The sequence below is a fragment of the Camelus bactrianus genome, chromosome 1 (assembly GCF_048773025.1).
Source record: "Camelus bactrianus isolate YW-2024 breed Bactrian camel chromosome 1, ASM4877302v1, whole genome shotgun sequence".
Taxonomy (NCBI): Eukaryota; Metazoa; Chordata; class Mammalia; order Artiodactyla; family Camelidae; genus Camelus; species Camelus bactrianus.
In genome coordinates this window covers 41,036,799-41,063,978 of record NC_133539.1, presented here as the reverse complement: position 1 = coordinate 41,063,978, position 27,180 = coordinate 41,036,799, and the positions used below count along the sequence as shown (strand labels likewise).

Genomic DNA, 27,180 nt, shown 5'->3' with positions numbered 1-27,180 from the left:
GTTCCAAGATCAACTGGTGTTTTTCCTGCCCTAGCCCTGGATTCAACCAGTTTTCCAAGTATCCCTGGTTCCTTATCATGGAAAATGGTGTTTAGAAACCAAGAGGAGAGCTGGATGTTCTCACTGTTGTGGGGATGTCATTGCTTCTAGGCTCTGTTAGTGGACAGAGTGTGTGTGTGCCTGTGTCTGTGTGTGTGTGTGCACGCGCGTAAAACATCACTATTATATGTGGCAATGTTTTACATTATCATAAATATGGTAATATTTAGTCAATGTTAATTTCCTAGTGTCGGCTATACTATGGTTATGTAAAGGAGTGTCATGATTTTTAGGAAATTATCCAGGGGAAATAAGGCACCTCAAATAGTTCAAAAATAAGCAATATGTAAACTATGTATAAATTGAAAGAGAAATTTATGTATATATATGTACTTATACATATATATACACAGACATAACATATCTATTTGTATATATTTAAAACTTCCAGTTTCAATCCAGCACAACAGGGCTTATTTGATGCTCTGTCCTCTGCTTTTCAATATTTATACCTCCTTTCTCAACAGTGAGAAACCTGGCTCCCACTAACCTCAATATATTTACTATTGACTGAGTTCCACTGAATGTAACCAATCTTCCAGCTGTACCCAACTTAGACCAAAGACATGCTTATCAGTACACACAAACACACGCATACACATTCTGACACATACCTATACGTGCACTTGAACCAAGACAGGTCTAACCCTTAGCCCTGAGGAAGGGAAGAGAAGGGGAAGGGAGGAAGAGGAAAGAAAATAGGAAGGAGAAAGGAGACGAAAGGAGAAATGAGGGCTACCTAAAATTTCCCATTGTGCAAATGTAAACCATTGGCACAAATAGTGTAAGTTCTCTTTTTCTTTTTTGTGCCCCACGGAGGTAACATTTGTCGTCCTCCCTCGTGTACCTTTAAATACATTAATAAGTCATAAACATTACCCAAAATTTAATTAGTTTAATCCAGCCTGCAAGAGTTGTGATAGGAAATGCTGCAGTTCTCTCCTTTCTGTCTGAGCAATGATAGTGATTTTGTCATTGGCCGGAACACAGGCTTCTCTGTGTTCAGCAATATCGCCCAAATGTCGGCTCAAGTCTGCCCCCTAGAGTAGAGTAACCAGAGTGCCATGACAGTAACGCTGAATTGTGTTAATGTCTTAAGTCTGACGCTGAGCTTTTCCGGAGGACTGCCACTTTCTATTTTACATGCATATGCATTATTTGAAAGTGTGTCAGATACTGATTTATAAGTAAAAAAAAGTTTCCATTTTAGGGGCTGGGAATACCATCTACTAATTCATTTTTTCATTTCAAGAGAGTAATACATTACAGTGTCTTGCCTAAAATAGGCAGAATTAAAGTTATAGGACTCCAGTCATTTAGAGTCACACTCTCAAACTATGTTGTGTCACTACTATGTGATAGGCACCTATGGGGTTCTGGGAATGCAAAGATTATTAAGATATGATTCCTGCTACTAAGAGTTCACAGTCTAGATAGGAAGACAGTCACCGTGAATCATCACATGATAAAAACCTGCATGAGTTATACCATAACCATAGCACAGAAGAAAATATGAGCAGACAGAGGTATTTTTATTTGGAAAGGAAAGGAAGGAAGGAAGGAAAAAAATCAGGTATAATAAACTTCAAAATGCTGTAACTAGTATTAAGCCAGTTAATGAATTTTAATAATATATTTTATTTAACCAAACATGTCCAAAATATTATCATTTTGTGGGAATCACAGCAAGATATAAAAGGCCTGATGGGGGGGTGGCAATAAGAATAGAATCTGGTAGGCTCAAGTGATATTTAGAGGCAAAATAGGCAGAAATTGATGATTATTTGAATGGAGAATAAGAAGAATATAAGATGGTTTCAAACCTAACCAGTTCCTGCTTGACAGCTGGTAGATGATGCTACCGTTCGCTGAGACAGGGAGCACAGGAGGAGAGACAGACTGAGGGCAGACAGGGCAAGATAGAATAGCTCACTTTTAAAGGGTGAGTCTGGGATGCCTGTGAAACCTGCAACTAGGTCTATGTCTAAGGGCCAGGTGTGTGCGTGAGTGTGGTGCTCAGGAGCGGGGTCTGCGTCACAGGGGTAGATTTGGGATCATCCCCACATAGGTAGCTGATGCCATGGGAACATTTGAGATTGCCCTGGGAGAATAAGGGGAGTGAGAGACATGCCTAGGAAGAGCCCGGAGTAAAACTAGTATTTCAGGCATAAGGATCCCTCAACACAGACCAACCAGGAGTGATCAGGGAAGTACAAGGAACCCCAGAAGAATATAGATCACAACAGCCAAAGGGAAAGCCCCAGCACGGAAAGAGTGCTCAGCATTGTCAGAAGCTACCAGAACCTCAAGCAAAGGAAGCAGAGCGATGATTTCATGGAATTTGACAGGAAGGAGGGCACAAGTGACTTTGAAGAGATCAGTTTCCACAGGATAGAAATCACACTGTCACAGACTGAAAATTGAGAGGGAATGTAGGTACTCTTGAGGAAGTTTTCTGTGGAAGGGGAGATGCTCAGGTGGTAACTATTGATGGTCAAGAGTAGTACCTATCAGTATATTATGAGGGAAGATTTTTAAAATAGAAGAGACTTGAGCATATTTTAAGCCTCTGAAAGGAACAATTAAAATTATGCACTTGACTTTTATTTATCTGAAAAGATGTTCTAGTATTTTTGGAAAACTAACAGTAGCAATAGGTAGCAGATTTTTTTTAGACTAATGTTCATTTATTTTACAGGGGGAGACATGAGCAAATGGTTTCAGAGAATTTTAGTCTCAACTTTTTGTTAACTCTTAGTATATCAATAAAATATTTCCTTAACTTTTGGCCAATAAAAAGATATTAATGATATATTGTTAACTGAGCTTGTGTTTGAAAAAAAGTTTTTGAGGGATGTGTGTGTGTGTGTGTGTACACACATAATATTCTGGAAGGACAGATACTATGTTTATCTGTGAGTAGGTACAATAAGAGTTTTTAATTTTTATTCTTTTTCTTTATCTGTATCTTTATTATGAGAAGTATTGTTTTGTGATAGTAAAAAAGGCAATAAGCTGGCAACTTCATATTCAGAGAGTACCCCCTCTTCCATGTACTATGGTCCTGAAAGCATGCTGAAAATAGATTTTCCTCCAGTTTGACAAGTTATAAACTTCCTAGTCCTCATTTTTCCAGGTACTGCCATCCTTGAATCCAGAAAGGGAAAGAACCTTCACAGGTATCCAGGCTGGACTAGCAGGTGCTACTATCTCAGCCAGCCAGCTACTGCCACCCCAGGAACTCCATTCAGGTATCTCCCCCTCCCCTGGGTGGACCATCTCTCCCCAGACCTTTCTGTAGAGGCCACAGCAAATGAGCAGACCATCCCAAATCTGAAACTGGATTGGCAAGACTGAAAAATGCCCAAAGCAAGGGTGGGGAAACAATTATTCTCCCCACAACTACAGCATAATGCAGACATCGATGGTAGCTCAGATTCCATCCTCCCTCTTGATGATGGCAAGTAACAGGCAAACACACCATGTAATAGCTTGAAGTCATCTTTTGCATGTGTGAAAAAACATAATTAAAAGGCTGCATGAAAGTGTCAATTCAAAATGGTAAAGATACAAGTTGTATGAAAATTGAAAGTATGCAAGTCAAAGATCATCACTATTTTAGTTTTCTTTCACTGTTTTCTCTTCTTTTTTTTATTTCTTCTTTTCCTTCTTTTTATTGCCTATGTCAAAGTTAGTTGATGTCTTACATTAATCAGCACTCAGTTGCAGTATTATTTATGAGTAGCAGTTTTGAGAGATACTCTTCTTTACAAAATGGAGATTCTAGCTGCCTTTGGGCATTTAAAGATCCAAGACAGAGACAAAGGATAAACAGAGAGAATTCTAGTATCTTTTTCTTTAGGGGAAAATATAGAATATGGCCTCAATGCATTAATTAACCTGACTGTGGTGATCATTTCACAAAGTATGTCATCCTGCTGAACAATTTAAATATATTCAATTTTATTTGTCAATTACACCTCAATAAAGCTGAAAAATAAAAAGAAGATCCTGCTTTGGCAGAACATATACTAAAACTGGAACTTCTCTGGATATGGAGATTAGCACAGCCCCTGTGCCAGGATGACGGGCGAATGTGTGAAGCATGCCTTATGTTTTAAATAAGTCTTGGGATGTAATGTACAGCAGAGTGACTATAGTTGACAATGTTGTATATTTGAAAGTTGCTAAGAGATTAAATCTGAAAAGTTCTCATCACAAGAACAAAAGTTTGTAACAATATGTGGTGATGGATGCTAACTAGATTACTGTGGTGATCATTTCACAATAAATACAAATATTGAATCATTACATTACATTAGACACTTGAAACTAATATAATGCTACATGTCAATTATACCACAATAAAAAATAATAATAACTAAATAAATAGAACATGGTCTCATAAAGTTAAAACCCAGAACAGAAAGCTGATCTCAGAGAATCAGCCTCCACCCATGGAATCAAAATTATAACCCATTGCCAAGCTCTGCTTTTCTCATTCACAAGAACATCACACACCTACTAAGTCAAGACCCACCGTTAAAGGGAAATGAAGGTCCTGCCTCAGGTTGGGAACATGAGTCAGAGCGAATTGGGCTCGGGCAGGAACTCTGCCACCTCACCAGTGAGTTTCCTAAACTCCGGTTTCCTCAGCTAGCAGATGAAAAGAAGAGTAAGTCCCACCTCAGAGTGTTGAGGATTGTTTGAGGTAATGCATTCAAACTCTCAGCACAGTACTTGGCATGTTAATTACCAGTTCTCATTAAATGATGGCCACTAGAACTGCTTACATAATTACTTCTATACAAAGAAGTAAACTTAGAGTCACACCAATGACTTTTATTTCAGATTATTTGCCAGGCTGACGTGAAGGAAGGGTTGGTGAACATGTGTGGGTGGCTCTTTAAATATCTATCTTTACATTTTCAAGAATTACTTTATTCTATTAAAATACCTTTTATTCTTTTTATTCCCATAGAAGGGCAACAGAGCAGATCACGCTCTCAAAAACAGTCAGAGTATGATGTAAGCTGTTTTGGGGAGGAGCTGAACCAACCACCCCCTCGAGTCACTCAGCATCTGCAGACACTCTCTGACAGCCGCCACTCCTGGGCCTGGTGACTGGGGCTCAGAAACCCAGCAGCATCTGTAGTCATGGTGTGGCAGCAAAGGACTACTCGGGCCCTTTCTCAGGCAGGGCGGGCGTGTGTGCTTCTTCGCGTTCTTCCTTCCTAGAGCTCCTTCTTTCCTCCACTTTCTTGTGAGACCTCATCATCTCCAGTCTCCAGCATTCTCTCTCATTTCTCTCCTTTCTGCTCTCAGGTCCCTGAAAGAGAAGGGTCAGAAAGGGGTAGAAATGTGCCGACAGCTAACAACATTCCACATTGTTCCCAATTATCAGAATGAAGAAAGCCCTAATCATTTAGCAGACTTCCACATCTTAGTTTCTAGTAAGAAATGAGCAGAAGCCTAAGGGTGTTGCTAAAGGTTCCGTGGTACATAAAGGAATGGGGTGCTTGGGTGGTTGATGGAGGAAACTCAACCTGCACGCAGCTCTGCCTCTGCATCTAACATACTGAAGGATGTGATCTCCTGGTACAGTAAAGTTAATATTCTTCTGGCGCTTTTTGAAAAGGAACATGGCAAGTAAATCATATATGGAATGATTCTAACCTCCTCATGTTCACTCCCTTAAATTATATTAACAGCAGGGTTTGCATGAAGTTTGAATGTGAGGACTGTGTCAGGAATGAAGGGTCAAGGAACAACATCCAAACATGTTAACATTCCCCAACAGGCTGCCCAGGGGTCTACACTCAGTGATGGACTGAACACACACTGCTGTTCTAGGATTGGGAGATACGGCACTAACTAGGGAGACCCTCCTTCCTAGACACCACACCTAGGTGGAGGGAGACAGACATCAACCAACAAGCCTAAAAGGAAACAGGAAAATAACAGGTAGTGAGAAGTGCACTGGTAACTATAAACAGGGTGATATGATAGGAAACTATGGGGAGTAGGGAGGAGGTGTGAGGTGGGGGGACATCTCTGGTTTCCATGGTCAGAGACTACCTTTCAAAGGAATCACTTACAAGGGGAGAGGGTGTAGCTCAAGTGGTAGAACACATGCTTAGCATGCACCAGGTCCTTAGCATTCATGAGGTCTTGGGTTCAATCCCCAGTACCTCTTATAAAAATAAACAAATAAACCTGATTACCCCCCTCAAAGGAAAAAAGAACACGTATTTTTTAAAAAAGGAATTACTTAGAAAAGAATGGCATTGGTAAATGTGGTGATGGTATCTATTACACTTCAAACTTTTTAGTTAATAAATAAAATCATTACTCTCCCCTTCCTCCATTTGAACTGGAAACACTGGAGAACCCCTGAGTGCTTGTGAAGTGAACATATGCAGGGGTGCTTGGCCGTCAAATGAGCGGGCTCATGACTCAGTCCTGCAGGGCGAGTTGTGGGGATGTCTGGTTACTGCAGTGGTATCAGCTACTCCACAGCGTTACACTGTTTTCATACCTAGATTATTTCATTTCTATCTGTAATGGTCCATTAGGCAAAATCAGAAAGCAAAACAAATGATGAAGCTGAGATATAAGAGGAGCTTGAAAACAGTTCTAGCTCTGTAAATGTGCCTCCAGATTATTTTCATTAGCTCCAGCGGTTGTATTAAATCCATCAATCTGATCATAATTCATATTTAGCAGTCATGAATGTCTCTAATCCTTATAAGAACAACATAAAAAGAGAAAATATAGTTATGATTATTTGCAATTTGGCTTTCCTCTTATTGAGAATAAAGACTATCTGAGAAGTGCTAATAATGGCCTGACATATTTTTTTCCTTATCTCATCACTTAGAAACAACATGTGAAAATTATCAAAATAAGCAGTTGAGTTTTTTAATATAAAAATGAAAAAACTTAATGTTGTTGGTCATGATCAGGTCATAAAAGCAGTTTCTGGCTCTTCTTGGTGCTAAAATATATAAAATTTAAATCTACATATTAGCATACATTTGGCCTCCAAATAAAAGTTAATACATATCATTTTAAAATTTGCTGACAAGTCACACTTTTTAATGTAGTTAGCTTTAGAAAAGTGTGATGATTGTTAAATAGGAAAAAGTTTTAAAGTGTGTATGTTCTGAATTTTTTCTGCATTGAGATAAACTTTAAAATATACTCTTTAAAAACATATAAAATAAAATATTTATTTTAAATTATTATATATACTTTCATAATACGAAAAACTTTTAAATGATTTTTGTAAATTCCTAGCAGGTTTCTAGCTATCACACAGTTGTCCCTCAGAATCTGCGAGGGAATTGATTCCAGGAGCGCCCACGGAGACTAAAATCCGTGGATGCTTGAGTTCTGGGGGTGTGGAACTGTGAGGACACCAAGGGCCGACTGTATATAACTGAGAAAAGAGTTCTTGTGTCAAAAAAAATTTTGAAAATGCTGCCTCGGTTATCTTGGCACTTGAGAGGAAGAACTTACAAAATGAATGAAATAAACATTTTCATACTTTAGGGATAATGAAATGAATCTCTCTTTAAATAAGAAAACTGATTTCACATTTACACACTTATGTAAATATGTGATATGAATTCCTTCCAAGGCCATCAGAATCAACAAAGAACTGTTCAGACTGAATTTTTTTTCAAAATATATTTATATCCTCCCTTGTTTCAGAAAGAATTTCATTTAGAGCAAGTGAGCCTCCTGAATTAAAATAGTGAATTATTTTAACATGTAACTTTAAAACAGGAATTCTTTCACGTCTGCTTTATTCTTGCCAAAAGTTCATAATGTGAACCTAATCATGAGGAAATATCAGATGCACTCAAGCTAAGCTTCTTTCTAAAAAATAGCTGGCTTGTACTCTCCAGATGCTGGCGTCATGAAAGAGGAAAGATCGAGGCCCTGCTTCAGAATAAAACAGCCTAGAGGGACGTGAAAATTGGTTGCAGCACATGATCCAGAATCGTGCTATAAAAAACATTATTGGGACAAGCAGTGAGATATGAATAAGGTCGGTAGATTAGATATAAAGGTATCGTGCCAACGTTAATTTCCAGAGGTTAATTATCCTACTGTGTTTCTGTAAGAGAATGCTCTCATGCCCTGGTTTGGGGATGGGAAGGAGAGAGAGGGAATAGATAAATGCTATCTGTTCATGTTTGGAGGGAACCTAGATGAACGGTGTAGTCTTTGTACTATTCTTGCAGCATTGCTCTAAGTCTGAAAACATATTTAAAAAAAAAAAACAATATAAAGAAAAGATAAAACAAGAACTCTTAATAAAGTTTAGAGACAGTAAGTAGCAGCTGCTCACTATTCTTCCTTATTCCGCTTAGGATCTGGAAGAGAGAGCAGCTTACTGAAGGGGGATGATAGACACCCAGTCACTGTGGCAAAAGGGAGATGCCACGTGTGAGGCAAAGATGAATGGCGACAGTCCCAGCAGCCATCACTGCTAGGCAGAAAGCATCGTGCTCAGGCGGACAATGAGATAGGGAGCTCCGGAGTGTCCTCCCCTGTCCATTCACAGAGCGCAGCTCAGGAACTAGGTGACAATACATCTGAGTTTACTTATTTGCTCTGCCTATCACATGGCAGAAACATACCATTATTCTTGTCTGGCAAAATAAAACAAAAACCAAAGGCCCACCACAAAGAAGTATTTTGCTCAAGGTCACTCAGTGAGCATGTTGCAGATTTGAAACACTATCCCCAAATTAATCGGTCTCCGGTTTATTGCTTTATATGTCAAGTTTGGCATCATCAGTGGAGTTCCTATTCTTCCCCGTTTTATGCCTGTGTCTCCCTGGTGCTTTACTTAGACTCCCTCGAGGCCACTGAACACCTGGACTGCCCCTGCTCCTGGATCTTACTCGCGAGTGTCCAGAGAGTTCCTTCTGTGTGCTTTGTAGAAGCACAGGGGAACACAGCATCATCACGGACTGTTTCCTACCAGATTAAATATGAAAGGACAAGAGCAGCAGGAGCTTTTATCTTCTTCAAATAGTTAAAGGAGAATAAGTCACAATTATTTATATATAATAAGGGTGATGAAAGCAGTCTCAAAGAACTAAAGGACCTTGGTAACAAAATATTCCACAGATGGTCCTTCAGGAATTCCTCCTACACCAGATGTCTTCAGTAATAATAATTTAAAGCATTTATGTACATCTGGGCTATCTAAAACTGAGTGCCATTTTTTCAAAGATCTCAACACCAAGCTGTAAATGAAGAAGTTAGATTTGTTCTCAAACTGGGGGAGGATGAACCCTTTGGCTTTTCTTTTCTAAAATGGCTTAAATATTCAATAATTCTGTTACTTACCAAAGAGACAGAGCGTTTGGTTCTGAAGCACAGTTGCTCTTCAAAGGACTCTGAAAATGCCTGAATTTTGGAATGGGATCTTCCTTTTGATTCCAGTGACTCCTTGAATGACCCATCCCCTGAGCATTTTCTGTAATCCTGCACATGGGTACGGCTTCGGACTCCCTGGTCCTCATAAGAATGCCTCCTAGGATGGCTGTCAGATGACATGATTCTGGGAAGCACAGGAAACTGGGAGTACAGAATAAAATGTTTATATTTTACAATATAATAAGACTGCACAATATTAGCACAGAGACAGAATGTCCATAAATTACTAACCAAACAAGTCTCATGTTGAACTGAAATTTTATCTTCTTGATCAGTAGGACCTTTTTCCTGCAATGAACCAGTGGAGTTGATTTATTAAAACGTTAAATAAAGCATTCCAAGACTAGCTTTGTTGCTGCTCCTCCGTCATCAGGGTGGTATAATGACATGCTCCAAGCCTTCAAGTGATATATAAAAATAAATTCTAAAATGATCAAAAGAAAATTTTAATGAAGCCCTAAATATTTAAGAAATAATACAAAGGTGAATATTTGTGTGATTTCTGTATAGAGAAGGAATTTCTGAGCAAAAGAACAATGGAAGAAGTCATAAGGAAAAAAAATAATTTAACTATATAAATATAAAGCTAATATGCATAAAAAACAACATAAACTTTAAAATTTAAAGTTTAAAATAAAATTTAAAGTTTTAAAGTTTGCTACATGTTACTAATGTTTAAAAATTATCCTGAAAATAAATAAGTATATCTCACATACTACAGACAAACATAGGTGCCATATAAAACAATGATATCAATGTTAAAGTCACAACTGAAAAATGATTAAAAGATAGTTTAGAGAAGCCAGACTTCTTTTTTTTAATCGAAGTATAGTTGATTTACAATGTTGTGTTAGTTTCAGGTGTACAGCAAAGTGATTCACTTATACATGTACATATATGTCTCTTTTTTTCAGATTCTTCTCCACTATAGGTTACTACAAGATATTGAATATAGTTCCCTGTGCTATACAGTAGGACCTTGTGGTTTATCTATGTTATGTATTGTAGTTTGTATCTGCTAATCCCAAATTCCTAATTTATCCCTCCCCTACTTTCCCCTTTGAAAACCATGTTTGTTTTCTATATCTAAGAGTCTCTGTTTTGTAAATAAGCTCATTTGTATCATGTGTTTTAGATTCCACATACAAGTGATATCATGTGGTACTTATATTTCTCTGTCTGCCTTACTTCACTTAGTATGATCATCTCTAGGTCCCTCCACGTAGCTACAAATGGCATTATTTCATTCTTTGAGAAGCCAAACTTCTTGAAAGAATTGTGATACTTGCTCTCTCAATTTCTCTCACTCCCCAACCCACTCCAGTCTAGTTTTCTCACTCACACTGCTGTTGGTCAGGATATTGGTCTCCATGCCAAATTGTATGCACTTTTTGGCCTTTAACCATTTAGGAGCTTTCAACCCAGGTGCCCACGGGGCCTTTCTGGAAACAGTCGTTCTCGTGCCTTCTATCACCGCACCCTCTTGGCTTCCCTCTGATCTTTCCGCCATGGTGTTTTAGACATTTTTGCTCACTTTTCCCTTCCACATGCTCATAACTGCTGGAGCTCCCAAGAGATCTAAATTAGTCTTCCTTGCCTTCCTTTCCTTGCTCACCTTACAGTTTCTCCCTAAGCATCTCATCCCTGGGCTTCAATTTCTATCTTATGATTTTTGTGTATTTCTGTGGTGTTGGTTGTAATTTCTCCATTTTCATTTCTTATTTTGTTTATTTGTGTCCTCTCTCTTTTCTTCTTGGTGAGCCTGGCCAATTTCTATCTATTACCTAGTTTCCTCTTTTGTGTTGTTAGCCCAGACCTCTCCTCTCAGCTTCTGCCCACTCAGCTTCTCCTCTCAGTATCCCATGGACACCCAACCTGACTTGTTCAAATTTGAACCCGTTATCTCTCCTCCCCAATCCTGCTTCTTAAGTGTCCCCTAACTCAGAAGATGGCACCACCATTTGCCTGGTTTCTCAGACCGGTAGCTCAGAAGCCATCCTCCACATCCAACTGCCAAGTCAGCAGATTCCATCTCTCAAGTGTCCCCCAAAACCATCTGTTTTTTTCCCAGCATCACTGTTACTACCTAGTCCGAGGCATCATTACCTTTCACCCAGATTATAGCAGCGGCCTTCGAGTAGTGACTATCTGTACTCACTCTTACTCACTTTATTTCATGTTTCCCACAGCAGCCAGCATAGTTAAAACAACGACAGACTCAGACCTAAACAATTTTCCTTTTGCACCTCATCTAGCACCACCCCAGCCCTTCAGTGACACAGCCTCACTGGACTTCCGTTGGGTCCTCCAGCTCACCTGCTCCTGCTGGGCACAGGCACTTCCACCGGTGGTCCTCTCTGGCTGTGACCTCACCCACCACCCCAATCCGTCACCTCGTTACTGGCTACTCACTCTTCACTCCCTGTGGAAGCTGCATTTCCCCAGAAGGCCTTTCCTACCACCCTGATTGGTTCAGGCCCCTGAACCATTGTAGAGGCTCTCCTAGCATCTCATACTTTATGATACTTATCACAACTATAATCAGTAACTTGGTTAATTTTGTTATACATCTCTCTTCTCCATTAGACTATATGTCTTCTCACGCCAAGGGCTGTCTTTCATTCTCTGCTAGAATCCCAGTATGCGACACTAGGCCTCATTTATAGCCTGAGCTCCTTACATATATATTGAATGAATAAATGTATAAAGAATGAAAGAAAAAGAAATACAAAATGGTAAAAATTATTTATGCTTAGTAGTAGTCAAAGATTTTGTTAAAATGCAATAACATACAATTTTGCCTTTCAGGTTAGGAAAAAAAAATTTTTTTTTAAATGATACTAATCCTGGCAGGAATACCAGGGGATGGACACTGCCATTCCTTGCTGGTAGGACTATAAATGTATACAGCTTTCCAGGAAATATGTGTCAAATGTGTCAACATGTGTCAAAAGGCTTAAAATAGTCCCTTTCTTGGGTTCATCCACCGCACGTTGTTATGGGCTAAATTGTGTCACCCCTCCCCCCCAAATTCATATGTCAAAGCCCTCCATGAGTAGCTCAGAATGTGACTGTATTTAAAGCTTAAGTTAAAATGAGGCCATGAGGATGGGCCCTAATCCAGTCTGACTGGTGTCCTCATAAAAGAGGAAATTTGGATACACAAACAGACACCAAGGATATCCTCACACAGAGGAAAGATCATGTGAGGACACAGTGAGAAGGTGCCATCTTCCAGGCAAGGAGAGTGGTCTCAGGAGAAACCAAATTTGCCGACACCTTGATTCTGGATTTCTACCCTCCAGAAATGTGAGAAAATAAATGCGTGTTGTTTAAGCCCCCCAGGCTGCGGTGTTTTGTTATGGCAGCCCAAGCAAACTAATACACATGTCTAGAAACTTACTCTCACACAATAATCAGAAAGATGGTTGAAGCTGTATAACGCTGCTAAGATGCATGACGTAAGCCTGTGTGTACTGTTCTACTTGCTGTAGCTCAGACATGGTACTTGGTGCTGTGGTTCAGCTGGGGAGCAAAACAGACCCAGGGTCCCCCTCTTTATGTCTGCAAGTGAGATAAACACCAAACAAACGGGACATGGGCCTACACCCTTGGCCAAATGCTATACAGGGAAAGTTCAAGGTGCAATGAGAGGGTAGGGCAGAGTAAAACTATGCCCGTCTGGGTGGGTGCTGGGGTGGCTGGGAGGATCAGAAGAGACTTTCGTGAAGGGGTGACAATTAAGCTACAATCTGAAGGATGAGCAGGGTTAATTAGGGAACAGAGATGCTCGTCTGCCTGAGGAGGAGCACCATATGTGCAGAAGCCCTGCCACAGAGGAAGCTTGCTGGCCTGGAAGGAAGAGAAGCCCGGTGGGGAGTGGGCCGGAGAGGAGGGGGCCGGAATGGGGAGGCAGGGAGGGGCTGGAAGTCTGGGGAGATCATCATCTTAAAGTGATATCAGCCCTAAAACACACACAACTGTGACCAAGGGCTTTCTCTGTGATGTGGGGTTGTTTTCGTCCTTTTCCTTTTTCATATTTTCCATATTTGTCTACAGCAATCATGCATTATATTATCAGGAAAAAAACTTAAAAATTTTGAGGCTGGGACACAGTAGGACCAATACTGCATGTTTCCATTTACAGGAGGCATCTGAAGTAGTCAAGGTCATAAAAGCAAGGAATAGAATAGAGCTTGCCAAGGGCTGGGAGGAGGCAGAAATGGGGAGTTGCTAATCAACGGGTATAGTTTGAATTATGCAAGATGAGTTAAGTTGTGGAGGTCTGTATTTATACAACATTGTACCGATAGATAACAACATTGTATTGTACACTTAAAAATCTGCTAAGAGGGTAGATCTCATGTTACATGTTCCTATAGCACTAAACTTTTAAAAATAAAATTTAAAGAGTTGAGCCTGGGAGTGAAATGCAGGTGTTTGTACAAATGTCCTCCTTCATTGAGAGGCCTGAAAAGAGTGGCAAGGGTTTCCATCGAAACATAAATAAGGTATACACTCATACACCTGATGTCAGGTGAAATTTCCAGTTTGTTTGTTTTGGTGTGAGACCTTGTGAGAAACAAGCCTAAGAGAGCATTCTAATTGGTTACAGGGAAAAGCTCCCACTTTTAAAAATATTTACTTCCTAAGCAAGCTCGACTTTTGGAAATTTTATATGCCCTTCTAATTCTATTTCCCTGATAAAGACTTGAATCAATGCCCTAAATAGCTTATTTTTACAAGGTATGGACTTGTCACCTCCATTGCCATGGACCAACCCTATCAATGGATCTCCCATGCTATGAGGCAGGCTCTGGCACTTGGGATGGGAACCGCCCCCCCACCCCCACCCCTCCCCCACCTATCCCCACCCCTCCCCCACCTACTCCCCCCCCACACCCTGCCCCGAGCTCCCCGAGCTCCCAGCTAGTCTCCTCAGCTCCCAGGCTACAAAGCCTGCAGCTGACGTTGACTTCCAAAGTAATAACCACCCAACACCCTGACTCTCACTAAAACATTGTGCTTTAAAAGCATTGCTGTTTCCCAGTGTGGTCCCAGAAAACCATTTTTGTCAAAGAAAAGACCTATGCACTCTCTGACCCCACATAGGTTCTCATCTTTTAAAAAAAAAAAAAAGTTATGTACTATTATCTTCACTTCAGGAGATTACCTACTTGATGTTCTTTATTCTGGCTTTAATTACAATCACCCTTCAGTTGTACCCCTCCTGCCCTCTGAGTAAATGCAAGCACCTGAACTACCCATTTAACAGCAAGATGAGAAACAATGGGGAGGAAGATCCAGCTGCTGAGATTAGTAAGACCTGTGCTGATCTCAGGGCACTTATCATGTACTCCGGGTACTGCGTCCTTGGTCTCTAGCCTCAGAAAGACTCCTACAAGCAAGTCATTCTTCCCCTTTTACAGATGAGGAAAATGAATTTTACTTTGTCTAAATGACTCGCCTAAGATTCACGTGACTAGTGACTTTCCTGGAGAGGTAAAGTGCCGTGCCTAAGCATAAGACGTCTCTTTCTTGGATGAATACTCCTAAACTTCAACAGCAGCAACAACTTCATTCTATTTCTGTGTGAAACTGCCTGTACTACTTATAACAGAATTCTATTATGAAAGTAATAATAATAATTTGTAGGTCTTCAGGAATTAGTCTAAAAGAATTTATGTGAGGAATATTTTATAATGTAGTCTAGTTGCCTATCAACAGATCCCAGAGGGTTGTACCCAACTAGCAATATATGAAAACAGCATCAGGGGTAAAAAAAAAAGATTCAAGTGTTCAACTGGTAAAATGGTAGGTCAATACCATCCACTGAATATCCTTTAGGGAAACTGAAAGACATTTTAAACTCTGACATATAAGAAGAATAGGTTCTTATTAGGACTAGGCACTGTCCTAAGCACATTGTACTCATTACTCACTGAATCTTCACAACATCCTATGAGATATATTCTGTCATCATCAATCCTATTTACACATAGGAAGTCTGAGGCAGACAGGTTAAGGAACTTGCTCAGAGTTATGCTGCCAGTGGTAGATGCCAGGAGGCTACGGCCAGAGCCCTCACTCTTAACCCCTCCACTCTGCTGCCTTCCCAGCAACTCCTCTATCTCAGCATCTAGTGGAAGAGAGAAAAGCCCACAGAACATTATGATCAAAGCTTCTCTGTATAATTGTCACTGATGCCTGAAATTCTATCACTAGTTTCATTTCTTTGAATTAGGCATTGTCTTCTATTGAAATTAAATCCAAACTTAATCTGAAAAACCAGAAACCACTGTTAGTCATGAAACTTCAGGGCATCCCTTTCTTTTCAGGTGTCTGAGAAATCCTCTAAGGGGGCCATTTCCCACCCCATCCCTGTGGGGGCAGCTACAGGAGGACCACCGCTGTGGTGAGATACGACAATGATAAGAGTGTGTAGCCACCCTCCGATCAACCAGGGATAAAAATTAAAATGAAATGTATCTTCTGCTGCTTTCAATTGGGAATATGAAGAGAGAACATAAAATTGGTTAAAGGTGATTATTTTTTAAAAGATAAAGTTATCCCTTGAGTGCAGACAGGTAGAGGCTTATTTTGTATCCCCTCGGATGATACCATGTAGGCCAACACACACTGTGCCTACCTTGAGCACTGAAGAGGCATTGAGAAAGACCATTTGGAGTTAGCAAAGCCCTAGGCCAGGGAACTCAGTTCCTCCTTGAAGAGGTCTTTCATTTAGCGTAATCCTTCCTTCCTAGGTCTGTACAGAACAACATTAGAAGAACCATGTTAAGCTGAAGGAGAAGATGACTAGAAAGTTGAATAGACTAAAGTATTGCAAATTCACTTTCAATGGATAGAATAAATAAGGAATATGGGGACTGTTTTACTTCAGGTTTGTATACAGGTGAGGAGGGAGGGAGAAGGTAGATCAGTTCAGTGTGGAGAGAAACTTCGTATTACTTACTTTTTTCCTTTTCACCAAGGACCTCAGGACAGTAAATTTAGATTTTGTAATTTGCATTGAATCAGCAATCACATTATAATGAGTCTTGTCAAAAGTCATGTTCTCCGAGAAAGACCAAGCGTTACCCCTTGTCTACCTTTTTCTTTCTGCCACATTTGTATTTGCCACTAGACTGGAAGTTCCACAAGCACAGAGACCACGTATGTCTTCTTTGACTCTGTAATCCTATCATGCCTTGCACAATGCTGGGCACATAGTAGGTGTTTGATAAATATGTTGAATGAATTAATGCTCCATCACTCTGGTTCTGCAAGAATCATAAGGCTGAAGAGCCACATTAGAAATCACATTGAAATAGGAAAAAAGGGGAAATTTCTTCTCTTCCTACACCCATAATACTGATGGATGTAGTTTACTAATAGGTTGCAAGAAGGAAGAGCCTTAGATTGGAGTGGTGGGGAGAGAAGAAAAAAGATAAGGTAGGAGTAAGCTTTTTTAAAAATTATTTTCATTGTGCTCAAAGCAAACACAAAAATTGAAAACCCAATTATTCTCAAATCTCTAAAGCAAGAAAAATTTGAGCACATTTTAGAGTTGAGAAAAGTTCAGTAGCCAACTACAGATTGACTTCACAAATGCAGGGCATTGTGTGCACAGAGATGAAGACTCAGACATCCTATTTGCCAGGATTCTGGCCACATTGCCTCAGGTCCCTGATCTGTGCTCTGGGATCTGTGCTTTCTCTACTCAGGCAGGTTGTGATGTGTACCCCACGCTTTGTCTCCTCAAATATGCTTTCTGCATGTTAGTCTGATAATTATGGAATTCATTGTTGACTTAAAGAATCTAAACAGGTTAATTCAAGGAAATGCCCAAAGCCAGTATGAGCAGGAAAAGATATATCTGCCCATCTAGAAACGTTACACAAAACAAATTCTGAGATTCCCTGACAAGGCAAACAACATTGCAAACTGTAAGTGGCTTCTCTTAATAGGGTGGATTATCCCTGTTTTTAAAGTCTAGTAGATGCTAAAAGTTATTCAAGAAACTGTAAGTCATTTCTTTCCGTGTTTTCATATTTTCTGTATATTCGTATTTCATATTTTCTCCAAAGGGCTGTTGTGATAAATAGTGAATCTCATTTTTTTTTCTCTTTGTTTCTTTCTGGTTCTCACTGTCTGGCAAATAGTCATCACACCCGTGGTTCACACATTATGAATACCTCACTTAATGTGAGACTTCAGAGGTTAAAATGAGAGCTTGATAAGCAGGTGTTTATTTTACAAAGGAATGGTAGAAAGTTAGAGCTAGAAGGGTTCTTAGAGATCATTCAGTGCAAACTCTCTCGTTTTTCACTTAAAGAATCTAAAGCTCAAACGTGCCCTTTGTCCCTGAGCTTGCATTTGTAAGAGATCTATTTTCAAATATTTATGTCTCAAAGAGATCTTAGTCCTCAAACTCCCTGATCATTGAAAGCAAAAGAGATTGCCTTACATTTTATTTTTTTTGTTTCTCCCCTCCTCTCTTTTTTTCCTCTGTACATTTTAATATACTTCATATGCATTATGCTTCTGGGAACTCTGGAGGAAAAATAAAATAACATTGCTCCAAAACTTATTTGGTTCTGGAGTTAGCAGAAGCAGGGGGTTGGGGAAATATTCTCTGGTAGCTGGAATTCTAAGTGACGTGAAAAAGAAAAGCTATAATATTCCTGTATAACTGTGAAGTAGAGGACATACATGTCTACCGTGGAGCCTTCTGGCACCTCAGTTGAGCAGAAAGAACCCTGCCTGTCCCTGCTGTCAAGTCTACACCTGGTCAGGCCCACCCAGTCCCCTCTTAGGAGCTTGCCCGCTCACATCTGCCTCCCTCGACACCGGATGCTCTGCCTAGCCATGGGGAAATAGTGCTGAGGATGGGAGAATTTTAGCTTTCTCTCCCACCAGAAAACCAAAGATAGTGATTTATTATGTAGAATCCCCAGTTCCTTGGAGGCCACCAAATAGTGGAGCTTCTGCAGTATTTCAAAAGGATTATTGGAAATCGCACACTGATCCACCCCAGTGCTATACAGACTATAACATCAAGTTTTTTCCCTTTGGCTCGAATTACATTACCACTCAATAGGATTATCTCAGGCTTATCAGGAGCCCTGGATAGCAGTTAAATATAGCTTAGTTGCTAAAAATGAAGGAATCATTACTTAATAGATGAAAATCAGTTCCCTTGGAGGACAAGATAATATGATAAAAGGGAATTTTATGAGTATAAAAAAAGGTTTTGAAGTACTGATTTTCAACCAAAGAAAACTTTATACCAAAGGACTCTTCAGAAAGATCAAATAGAAATCCCCCTCCCCTAGGCCAGCTCTCCCCTGGTTCCATGATAAAAACTCACTGGGCAGGGCAGGGAGGTTTTCCTGTAACTGGCGTCTTGTGATCCGTGGCGGTCCCGGAGTCCTCTCTCTTCCTCCTCTATCCAGCTGTGACCCCAGAAGCTGCTCATCCATTTGGCAAAAGACACATCATCATCATCATCATCTTTGTGCTCCATGTAAAGGTGACTCAAAGTATCGGAGGCCTGTCCCTAAATCTGGCAGACAGAAATATTACCCAACAGGGCTGACTTGATGAAACCCAGTATCTACCCCCAAAGACAAAACGAGGCTGGTGTTTTCAGATGGTCTCTGATAACGGAAACCTTAAAGGAGAAAGATTTACTAAATAACCACTTCACCATCAGGCAGCCTCTGGTAATGTCTATTTATAAACTGTACAGCCCACATTCCCCTCCCCTCCCCCTGTCTTTTTAAATTGAGAGGCTTTTTAATCCTTCCATTGCTGGGGCTTGTGCCTCGCAGCCTAAGGGTGGGAAGCACAGTCCACTGCCTGGTTTTCCCTGTGCTTTGCTGCTGATGGCATGTGATGGCATCTCCAGCTGTCAATGATGATGGAGCATGACCCTCATAATATGCCTGTCAGCTCCAGGCCAACTCTGAAACGGGGCCAGTTACAAGGAACAGACTGCAGCCTGCAAGATAGCCAGCTACTGGCATGTCATATCTAGAGCGAGATACTCTCCTAATAAATAAATTTGATATTGATGTAAAATCCAGGTCCTGGGGCAAAGGGAGTAGTTTTTTTTAATTGACATATTATTTATACATGTACAAATGTAAATAATGTACAGGTACATGTAAAATGTACAAATCTTAAGTGTATAGTCTGATGAATTTTTCATACATACACCTCTCTATGACCACAGCTATGCAGGTGAAAACATGAAACATGTCACGGATCCCAGCTGCCCCCCTCCTTCCCCCTTCCAGCCTAACCTTCCTCCAAAAGGCTAAGGCTTCTGACCTCTGTCACTATAGATTAATTTTGCCTGTTTTTGAACTTTATTTTAATGGAATTAGATAGTGTGTATAATTTTGTGTCATTTACCATTGCACTGGTGAGATTTACCCATGCTTTTATAGTAACAGTAGTTCATGCTGCATAGCATTACATTTTATGATAATTCAACTTCTAAAAGTTCAGTCTACTATTGATGGTCATTTGGAGCTATCTGGGTTGTTCCCAGTTGGGGTTATTATAAATAAAGCTGTCTTTTAGTGGGAATTTTTTTTCAAGGTAAGAAGAATATTACATTTATTGAGCCCCTACTTTGTGACAGGTATGGAGTCAAGTAGTTTACATATGCTATTTTCACTATAACAATCCTGTGCCTAGATATTTTCATCATATTTTATAGATAAGGAAACTGAGATTGAATAGATCATCATTTGCCCAAGATGAAATTACTCCTAAGCAGCAAAGCCAAGTTTGAAGCAAGGAGCATAGCAAAGTCCAGGCTCTCCCCACCATTCTGCTAGTATTCCCAGAAAATTTTTTTCCCAGAAACTTTTGGTAAATCTTGCATTTTCAAACAGAAGAATTCTTGGCCATTTTCCATATGAAAATTCTTCCTTGAGCTGTAAAAATGGGCTTAATAATTATAGCCAATGTTCCTAAAGCACTGTTCCACAATTTATGTTACTAAGGGAAAGTGACCAAAACATAAAATGGCTTGCAACATTTTTATTTCTTGCTTTATATAATGGGATGCATGCTTGTTGCTTTGTTATATTTTTATTAAAGAATGGAGGGAGGCTGGCTTCTCAATGACCCAGATGAGATAGAAAAATACCTAACTCTATGCCATCACTGTTGGTTGTCTCTGTTATTAAAGAAACCAGATAACTTCTCTTAGAAGAACAGGACCAGGTCTGTCCACAAAAACCGACTGTGGATAGACCTCTTTTCTTTTCTTTTTTAAGACAGAAGTGTCTTTTCTTCCAATTTATGAAACAAAAATAAATCTATGGGCAAGGGATGGAGAAATCAGAGCAAATAATATCTACTTATTACTTTAAAGTATTTTGGGGGAAAGAAATAAGACTTTATTTTCACCTCTTTGAGTAATATCTGTCTCTTTGGCTTCTGAACCCTTCCCTTAATGCCTTATAGACAAATATTGGAAAATGTGCAGGGGGGAAAAAAGGTTTATAATGGAGATTTATGATGAGGAATTGGCTCATGCAACTATAAAGACTGAGAAGCTCCACAATCTGCCATTTGCAAGCTGGAGATCCAAGAAAGCTAGTGGTGTAGTTCAGTCTGAGTCTAATGACCTCCAGGGGAAGGAATGGTGTAAATCCTAGTCAAGCACAGAAGAAAATGAGATGAGATATCCCAGCTCAAGCAGTGAGACAGGGGAGAAAAAAAAAGAAGTGAATTCTTCCTCTTGCCTTCTGTTCTATTCCAGCCCTCAACTGATTGTATGGTTCCCACCTACACTGAACATTTTACTTTACTGAGCCCACTGATTCAAATGTTAACCTCATCTAGAAATATCCTTACAAATATGGCAGAAATAATGTTTAGTGTGGGCACCTCCTAGCCAGTCAAGTTGACATATAAAATTAACCCCAGAGGCACTAATCCTATTCCTGACAGACCCATCTTTATAATCTATTTACCTTCTAAAGGCTCTACTCCAAATACTATCACATTAGGCTTCAACATATGAATTTTGGAGGATTAGAAACATTGAGTTCATAATAGAGTGCCTACATGACCAGTACCCAATAAAAACCCTGGGCACTAAGTCTTGAATGAGCATGTAGACAACATTTCACACATGTCACCACAATTTATTGCTGGTGGAATTAGCACATCCTATGGTATTTCATTGAAAAAGGAATTCTGGAAGCTTATTTCTAGTTTCCTTTGGACTTCACCAGATATGCCTTTCCCTTTTCTGATTTTTATTTTGTATCCTTTCAGTGTAATAAATCTTATCCACAAATATAACTATATGATGAGTCCTGTGGATATTTCTAGTAATTCCCCAAACTGGGTGTGGCAGTTGGTGTCAGAAGTGGGAGTCACTAAAACCACCCCAACTCACTGAAATATGGCTAAAGCAGTGCTTGGGAAAAGGATGATGGGTACATAATGATAAACTAGTTATCTGTGGTATGAAAAGGCAGCAGAGATGATGTCTATTGTGATAGGTAAAGATTACCTAAGGAATTTTAAAATGGTACATCCAACCCCAGGAGAATTGGCTCATTGGATGAGTTGGCTGCTTTTTGCAATGATAGCTTAAGTGAAGAGATTAAAAAGTGCAGCCTGAATGATGCCTTTGGGTTTTGTTCTCTCCTCCAGGTAGGAGGGAAAAGGGTCCAAACATTCCCAAAAAAACATTTTGGGTGAGCCAAAATGTTAAGTGTTTATATTGCTCACTCCTCCAGGTGGGAGAAGAAAAGATTAAGTCAGTGCCAAGGCTGAAGCAAGCTTTAGATAAATCAGAAATAAAGGAGAGAGAAAAAACAATAGTCTATCCACTGGACAGCAGTCCCTTGCATTCCAGCTGAGATTCCTCAGTAGCTGTAATGTTAATCCTGAAAGTGCTGAGTTTACTGCTGGAGGTTTGAGTAAACTTGCAATGAAAAAAAAAAAAAGAGAGACTTTCAAAAAATGACTTTTTATTTCATGGCTATTGCTTTTAGATGCATGATGAAAACTGATATAAAATATTATATGCTTATAATTTCATACATGCTAGAGGGATTATCCCAATCAGGGGAAAGTGCCCAATCAAAGGTGTTAGTAGAATATAAATTCCTTGCTTTTTTGCTGCTGGTGGATGGGTTAAAATTTAAACTCTGAATATTTGAGTATTGAAATCTCACAACTGATTATTTTTGCTAAGATTTTTGCCTTTTGGAGCCTATGGAGAAAGATAGACAATATGAAAGGAGAGAAAATACCCACAGGAAAATATACATTTGAGTCTTAAAAGGTAGTTTTCGGTTTGCTAATAAGTTCTTGTAAAATCAGATGTCTGACCCTTAGAGGATAATGATTTTCCAGCCTAATGCACATATTTTTGAGTGGGTCAATTTGGACTTTAAGTCTGACAAGATAAAAGGGGCTTAGAAGGACTTGGAACCTCACTGTCTGGCCCTGAAGTCTCTTGACTTTGCTGCCACTAAAGAAGAAAAGTCATTGGATTTTTTTTGGAATCCTGAATTCAGAGATCCTATTTGCCTGGACCTAATGGTAGGATGAAACCTCATAATGTCTGTGATGGACCACTTCAACCTCTGAAAGCAGACAAAGGCTCAAGAAACAGAATTCAGACCCTGGAACTATTGGAAATTTAAGACCACCCCCACCCCTGTGGGGCCATAAACTATAAAAAACATTATGGATGCTGACTGGACCACATGGGTCATTTGCAGATGCCCATGGGGAAGGGTTTGCTCTCTGATGGGACCATCTGAAACCAAGCTGCTAGTGGCTCTGTATATCTAAGGCAGGGACTAATTGCATATGAGATGATTAATCACAAGAAACCTAACTTATGACTCCTGTCAAAAGCTCCAAGCTGGGAGAGAGCATATATAGCATATAGGGAGTGGGACCTCTCCTTCCACTCCTGGCAGGTGGGATTCTCAACCCCTTCTTCCCAAGGATGTCTCACTGCTGTTGACTCCTGTTTGGATTTTTAAGTTATGTGAAATTTGCAACAATGGACTGATAACCTGATTCTACTTAACTCATCTTTCTTTTTAGTTAGGCAGTTTGATTAGTAAATATAGATGTCCTCAAACAGAGATTGATTTTTTCCAGGCTATTTACTACATACATGAGTAGGATGAAAGGCCTGGGGGTTATGTAAACATATTCTGAAAACTTGAAAATTCAGGATTTTGTTCAACCAGTCCCTGAACATGATGTGTCTTTCTTGTTGTTTATTTAAAATGTCTTTCTATGTAAATTCTTCTCTTCCTCTGTTTGAATTTGTTAAATTAATACTTAGTAAGTGGAGTGCAGGGTGTCAGATGGTGAGCTGTCGTTCAACAACAGACCACAAGAGGAATTAAAGTAATGAAATTCATTACTCACTGGTCCTGGAGGAAGTACGTGCCTTGAGGGGCCACATGGGGAGTTCAAGGCAGTGTGCAGACAGAGAGATGCAGGACCTGGGGAACATGTTTTTATTAGCCTGTGGGTAGAGTGCTTTGCGATTCCTGGGCTAAGGCCAGATTAGTCAATTCAAATCAGAACAGCAGGGTTTTGACAAGTCCCACAAAGTTCTTATCAGTTTTCTCTAAGGAGCACATAAGGGGAAGCCACTGGGAGACAAGGGAGATGGCTGAATACAAGTGCTGTTGGAGAAGTCATATCAGGACCTTATATTTCCTTGTGACTATGGGCTGCCATCTAGGGCGCGGATTTGCCTGAGGGGACTAGTGTCAGTTTCAGGTCACTGCTGGCTGCTTGACCAAACAAAATGGATGCTGAGGCTGCAAAACCACGGAGTGGCTTAGCTAAATTCTCAGCACCCTCTTTATACCAAATGCTTCCTGATGAAAGGTCTAGATGAGAATAAAAAATGATTTGGGAAAAAAAATGTGAGGTTATGATTATGGTATGAGACACACTGATTTTGTAATAACAGAAAAAAGCAAAAAGCCAGCCCCTGGGAGATGCAGGGAAAGGTGGCCATTAATGATTCGTTTTTCATAACTGCTCTGTTTTTCATAACTGCTCCTGAATGTGTGTTGCGATCCCGAGATGCTGTGAGATCTTGAATTCAAACTGGCTGCTAAGCCTATGATCACACCTAACATCGCTGACTATGACACAGCAGGAAATGTCCCCAGCCCCTACACATCCATGAAGAACACCTCTGGATGTTGTCCTCACTTAAAAGGCAGATGAACTGATGTCAAAGACAAGCAAAACTGATTGAAACTGACTGCCTTCTGGGAATCCTTCTAAAACTAAGGACTCACCTGAATTCTTTGGACTGGACAGCGAGCCCTAGGGCAGAAGGACACACAATGGAAAGCCACACTGGAGATCCTCTTAACCTGTATTCCCTAATGTATGTCCTCACTGGGGGGACTTAACAATTGCAAACTTTTTGTTTCCAAGGGCACTCTCTGGAATTGTACTTCTTGTGTGTGTACCTTAACTATCGTGGACCATCTCAGTCCTGGAAGGCATGCAGGTACGGGTCAGTGTTGTGCTGTGCTTGAATTGATGGCTCAAGCCAGGTTAAAAAGGTTAAGACAAAAACTTAAGGAGAAAGCCACCTGGCTTTTTAAGATTGACCTTTATCGTTCATGGGATTTAAGTTGGCTAACTCCAGGCCGCCTGGAGGGCACAACAAAAGTCAGTACTGCGGGTTGCTTCCACCCCTGCTGCACGGGATCTTACCGATAATAATTTTGCTCTAAAAATGTCTTAGCCAAGAGGGAGGATTTTGCAGAAAAGAGTTAACACAGCAGCCGGAGACTGCCTATCCTTAGAAAGGCCTCCTTGCAAGGTATCTGGGAACTTGGCTAGCGGTCAGTTCCCTGCAGTGATATAAAACTTCCCCTGCCTGATAAGAATGGCCTGAACTGCTTGTACAACCATGGTTTATGCCAAACAACTGCTCTTCTTCTGGAGGTCTAGAGTTTCGGTACCTGCCAGGAAGAGCATGCCTACAGGACCAGAATCCAGTAAAAGCCTTGGGTTCTGAGGCTCTTATGAGCTTCCCTGGTTAACAGCACTTAGCACATGTTGCCACAACTCATTGCTGGAGGAATTAAGCACATCATGTGGGAATCCACTGGGAAAGGACTCTTGGAAGCTTGAGACAGATTTCCTCTGGACCTCAGCTAAGTGCCTTTTCACTTCACTGATTTTGCTTTGCATCCTTTCACTGTTACAAATCTTAGCTATGAGTACAATTATATGCTGAGCCCTGTGAATCATTTTAGTGATCCACCAAAGCTGGGGGTGGTCTTTGGGACCCGAGTGCAGGAAGGAAACGGAACTCTTCAAATCTTGGGTCAAAAATTCTCCCAAAGCAACAAGATATACATTTACCTCCAAAGGAAAAGCATTTGGTCTACATTATATAAAATTAGTCCACCTGCATATTTTTCCTAATTAAGCCCATTTCTTTAAAAGTATGAGAGAAAGATGGCTCCCCACTTTGTCCCAAAGTTCTTATACAAACCTAAGGGAGTAAAGGAGCAGCAGCAGCAGGTGTCAAGTCTCAGCAGCTGGGAGGGAAGTGCTCTTCTGTCCTGTCTCGGAAGCCAGGGCTCAAGAGGCAGCCATGCTGCACCCTGAGAGCCCAGCAGCCAGCTTTCCCTGGCAGGGGCCTGGACACCTGTCTTGAGGACATGCTGCCAGGGGCACGGAACCAGAGAGAGCTGCCCTATTGACCCTGCTCTGCCTTGCCAATCCCAGTGTTTACCCAAAAATGTCAAATGACTGAGACAGCTGCAGTTTTCTAGGGGATTTTGAGTGTGCGTTTTCTTATTGTGCTTAATGTAAAAGGAACAACATTCTCTTAGAGGGTAGGAAACTTGCAATGTGCAATCAGACATCAAGGATGCCCATGTAAGCAGTGGAAATGATCTTTGGGCTGTGTAAAAATGAAATGGCTTTGCAATGCCCTGTTTTCACATTTGCTGCTTCAGAAGACTGCAATAGTGAAAAGATGTCTTTCCCTTGATTTATTTCATTCTCTCTTTATTTTCCTTTAGTTATTTCATTTCATTCTCTTTATTTCATTCTCCATAGCCTCTATATGTTGTAGTAATTTATTTTTCAGTAAAGTTTTTTTTCTTAAAACAGTTAAAGGGAAAAGGGGGCGGGTATAGCTCACTGGTAGACTACATGCTTAGCATGCACGAGGTCCTGGGTTCAATCCCTAATACCTCCATAAAAAAAAAAAAAAAGCAGTTAAAGGGAAGAATTATTCCTCACAATGCTTTCAAGCTTGGTCAAGACAATCTCATTCTGGAAAAGAAATGCTATATACAAAAGAACTAAGCTACTACATCTTTTTCTTTAATAGTCAAAATACATCAATGGTTTTTAGACAGTTTTCACTTGCCAGAAAGCTGTGCTTGAATACTTGAATCTGTGTGCTGTGTTCTATTTAATGTCCTCATTGTCAGAATGTTCTTTTGTAGGCAACATATCATAACGTAATCATGCATTTCCATGATTGTTTTCAACTTACACTGTGAAGTTTGCAACCCTTTCGGGTTGATTATCAAAGACAAGGATAGCTTATTGCTCAAC

The 27,180-nt window shown here is 40.2% G+C and overlaps 1 protein-coding gene across 2 annotated transcripts in view; it reads right to left on the bottom strand.

Moving 5' to 3' along the window:
* Positions 1-4,920: 4,920 nt before the first annotated feature.
* The window catches only part of LNP1 (leukemia NUP98 fusion partner 1), a 31,331-nt gene continuing 9,071 nt past the window's right edge, over positions 4,921-27,180 (bottom strand). The window contains exons 2-5 of one of the 2 annotated variants that reach the window (XM_010966393.3): positions 18,929-19,123; positions 9,790-9,846; positions 9,469-9,699; positions 4,921-5,428 (exon numbers count right to left, since the gene is read on the bottom strand). In XM_010966393.3, the coding sequence (XP_010964695.2) occupies positions 5,276-5,428; positions 9,469-9,699; positions 9,790-9,846; positions 18,929-19,084 (597 nt within the window). In that variant the 5' untranslated portion in view covers positions 19,085-19,123 and the 3' untranslated portion in view covers positions 4,921-5,275. Of the gene's footprint in view, positions 5,429-9,468; positions 9,700-9,789; positions 9,847-18,928; positions 19,450-27,180 lie in introns of those variants that run through there. The other variant, XM_074362014.1, reaches the window with a different exon arrangement.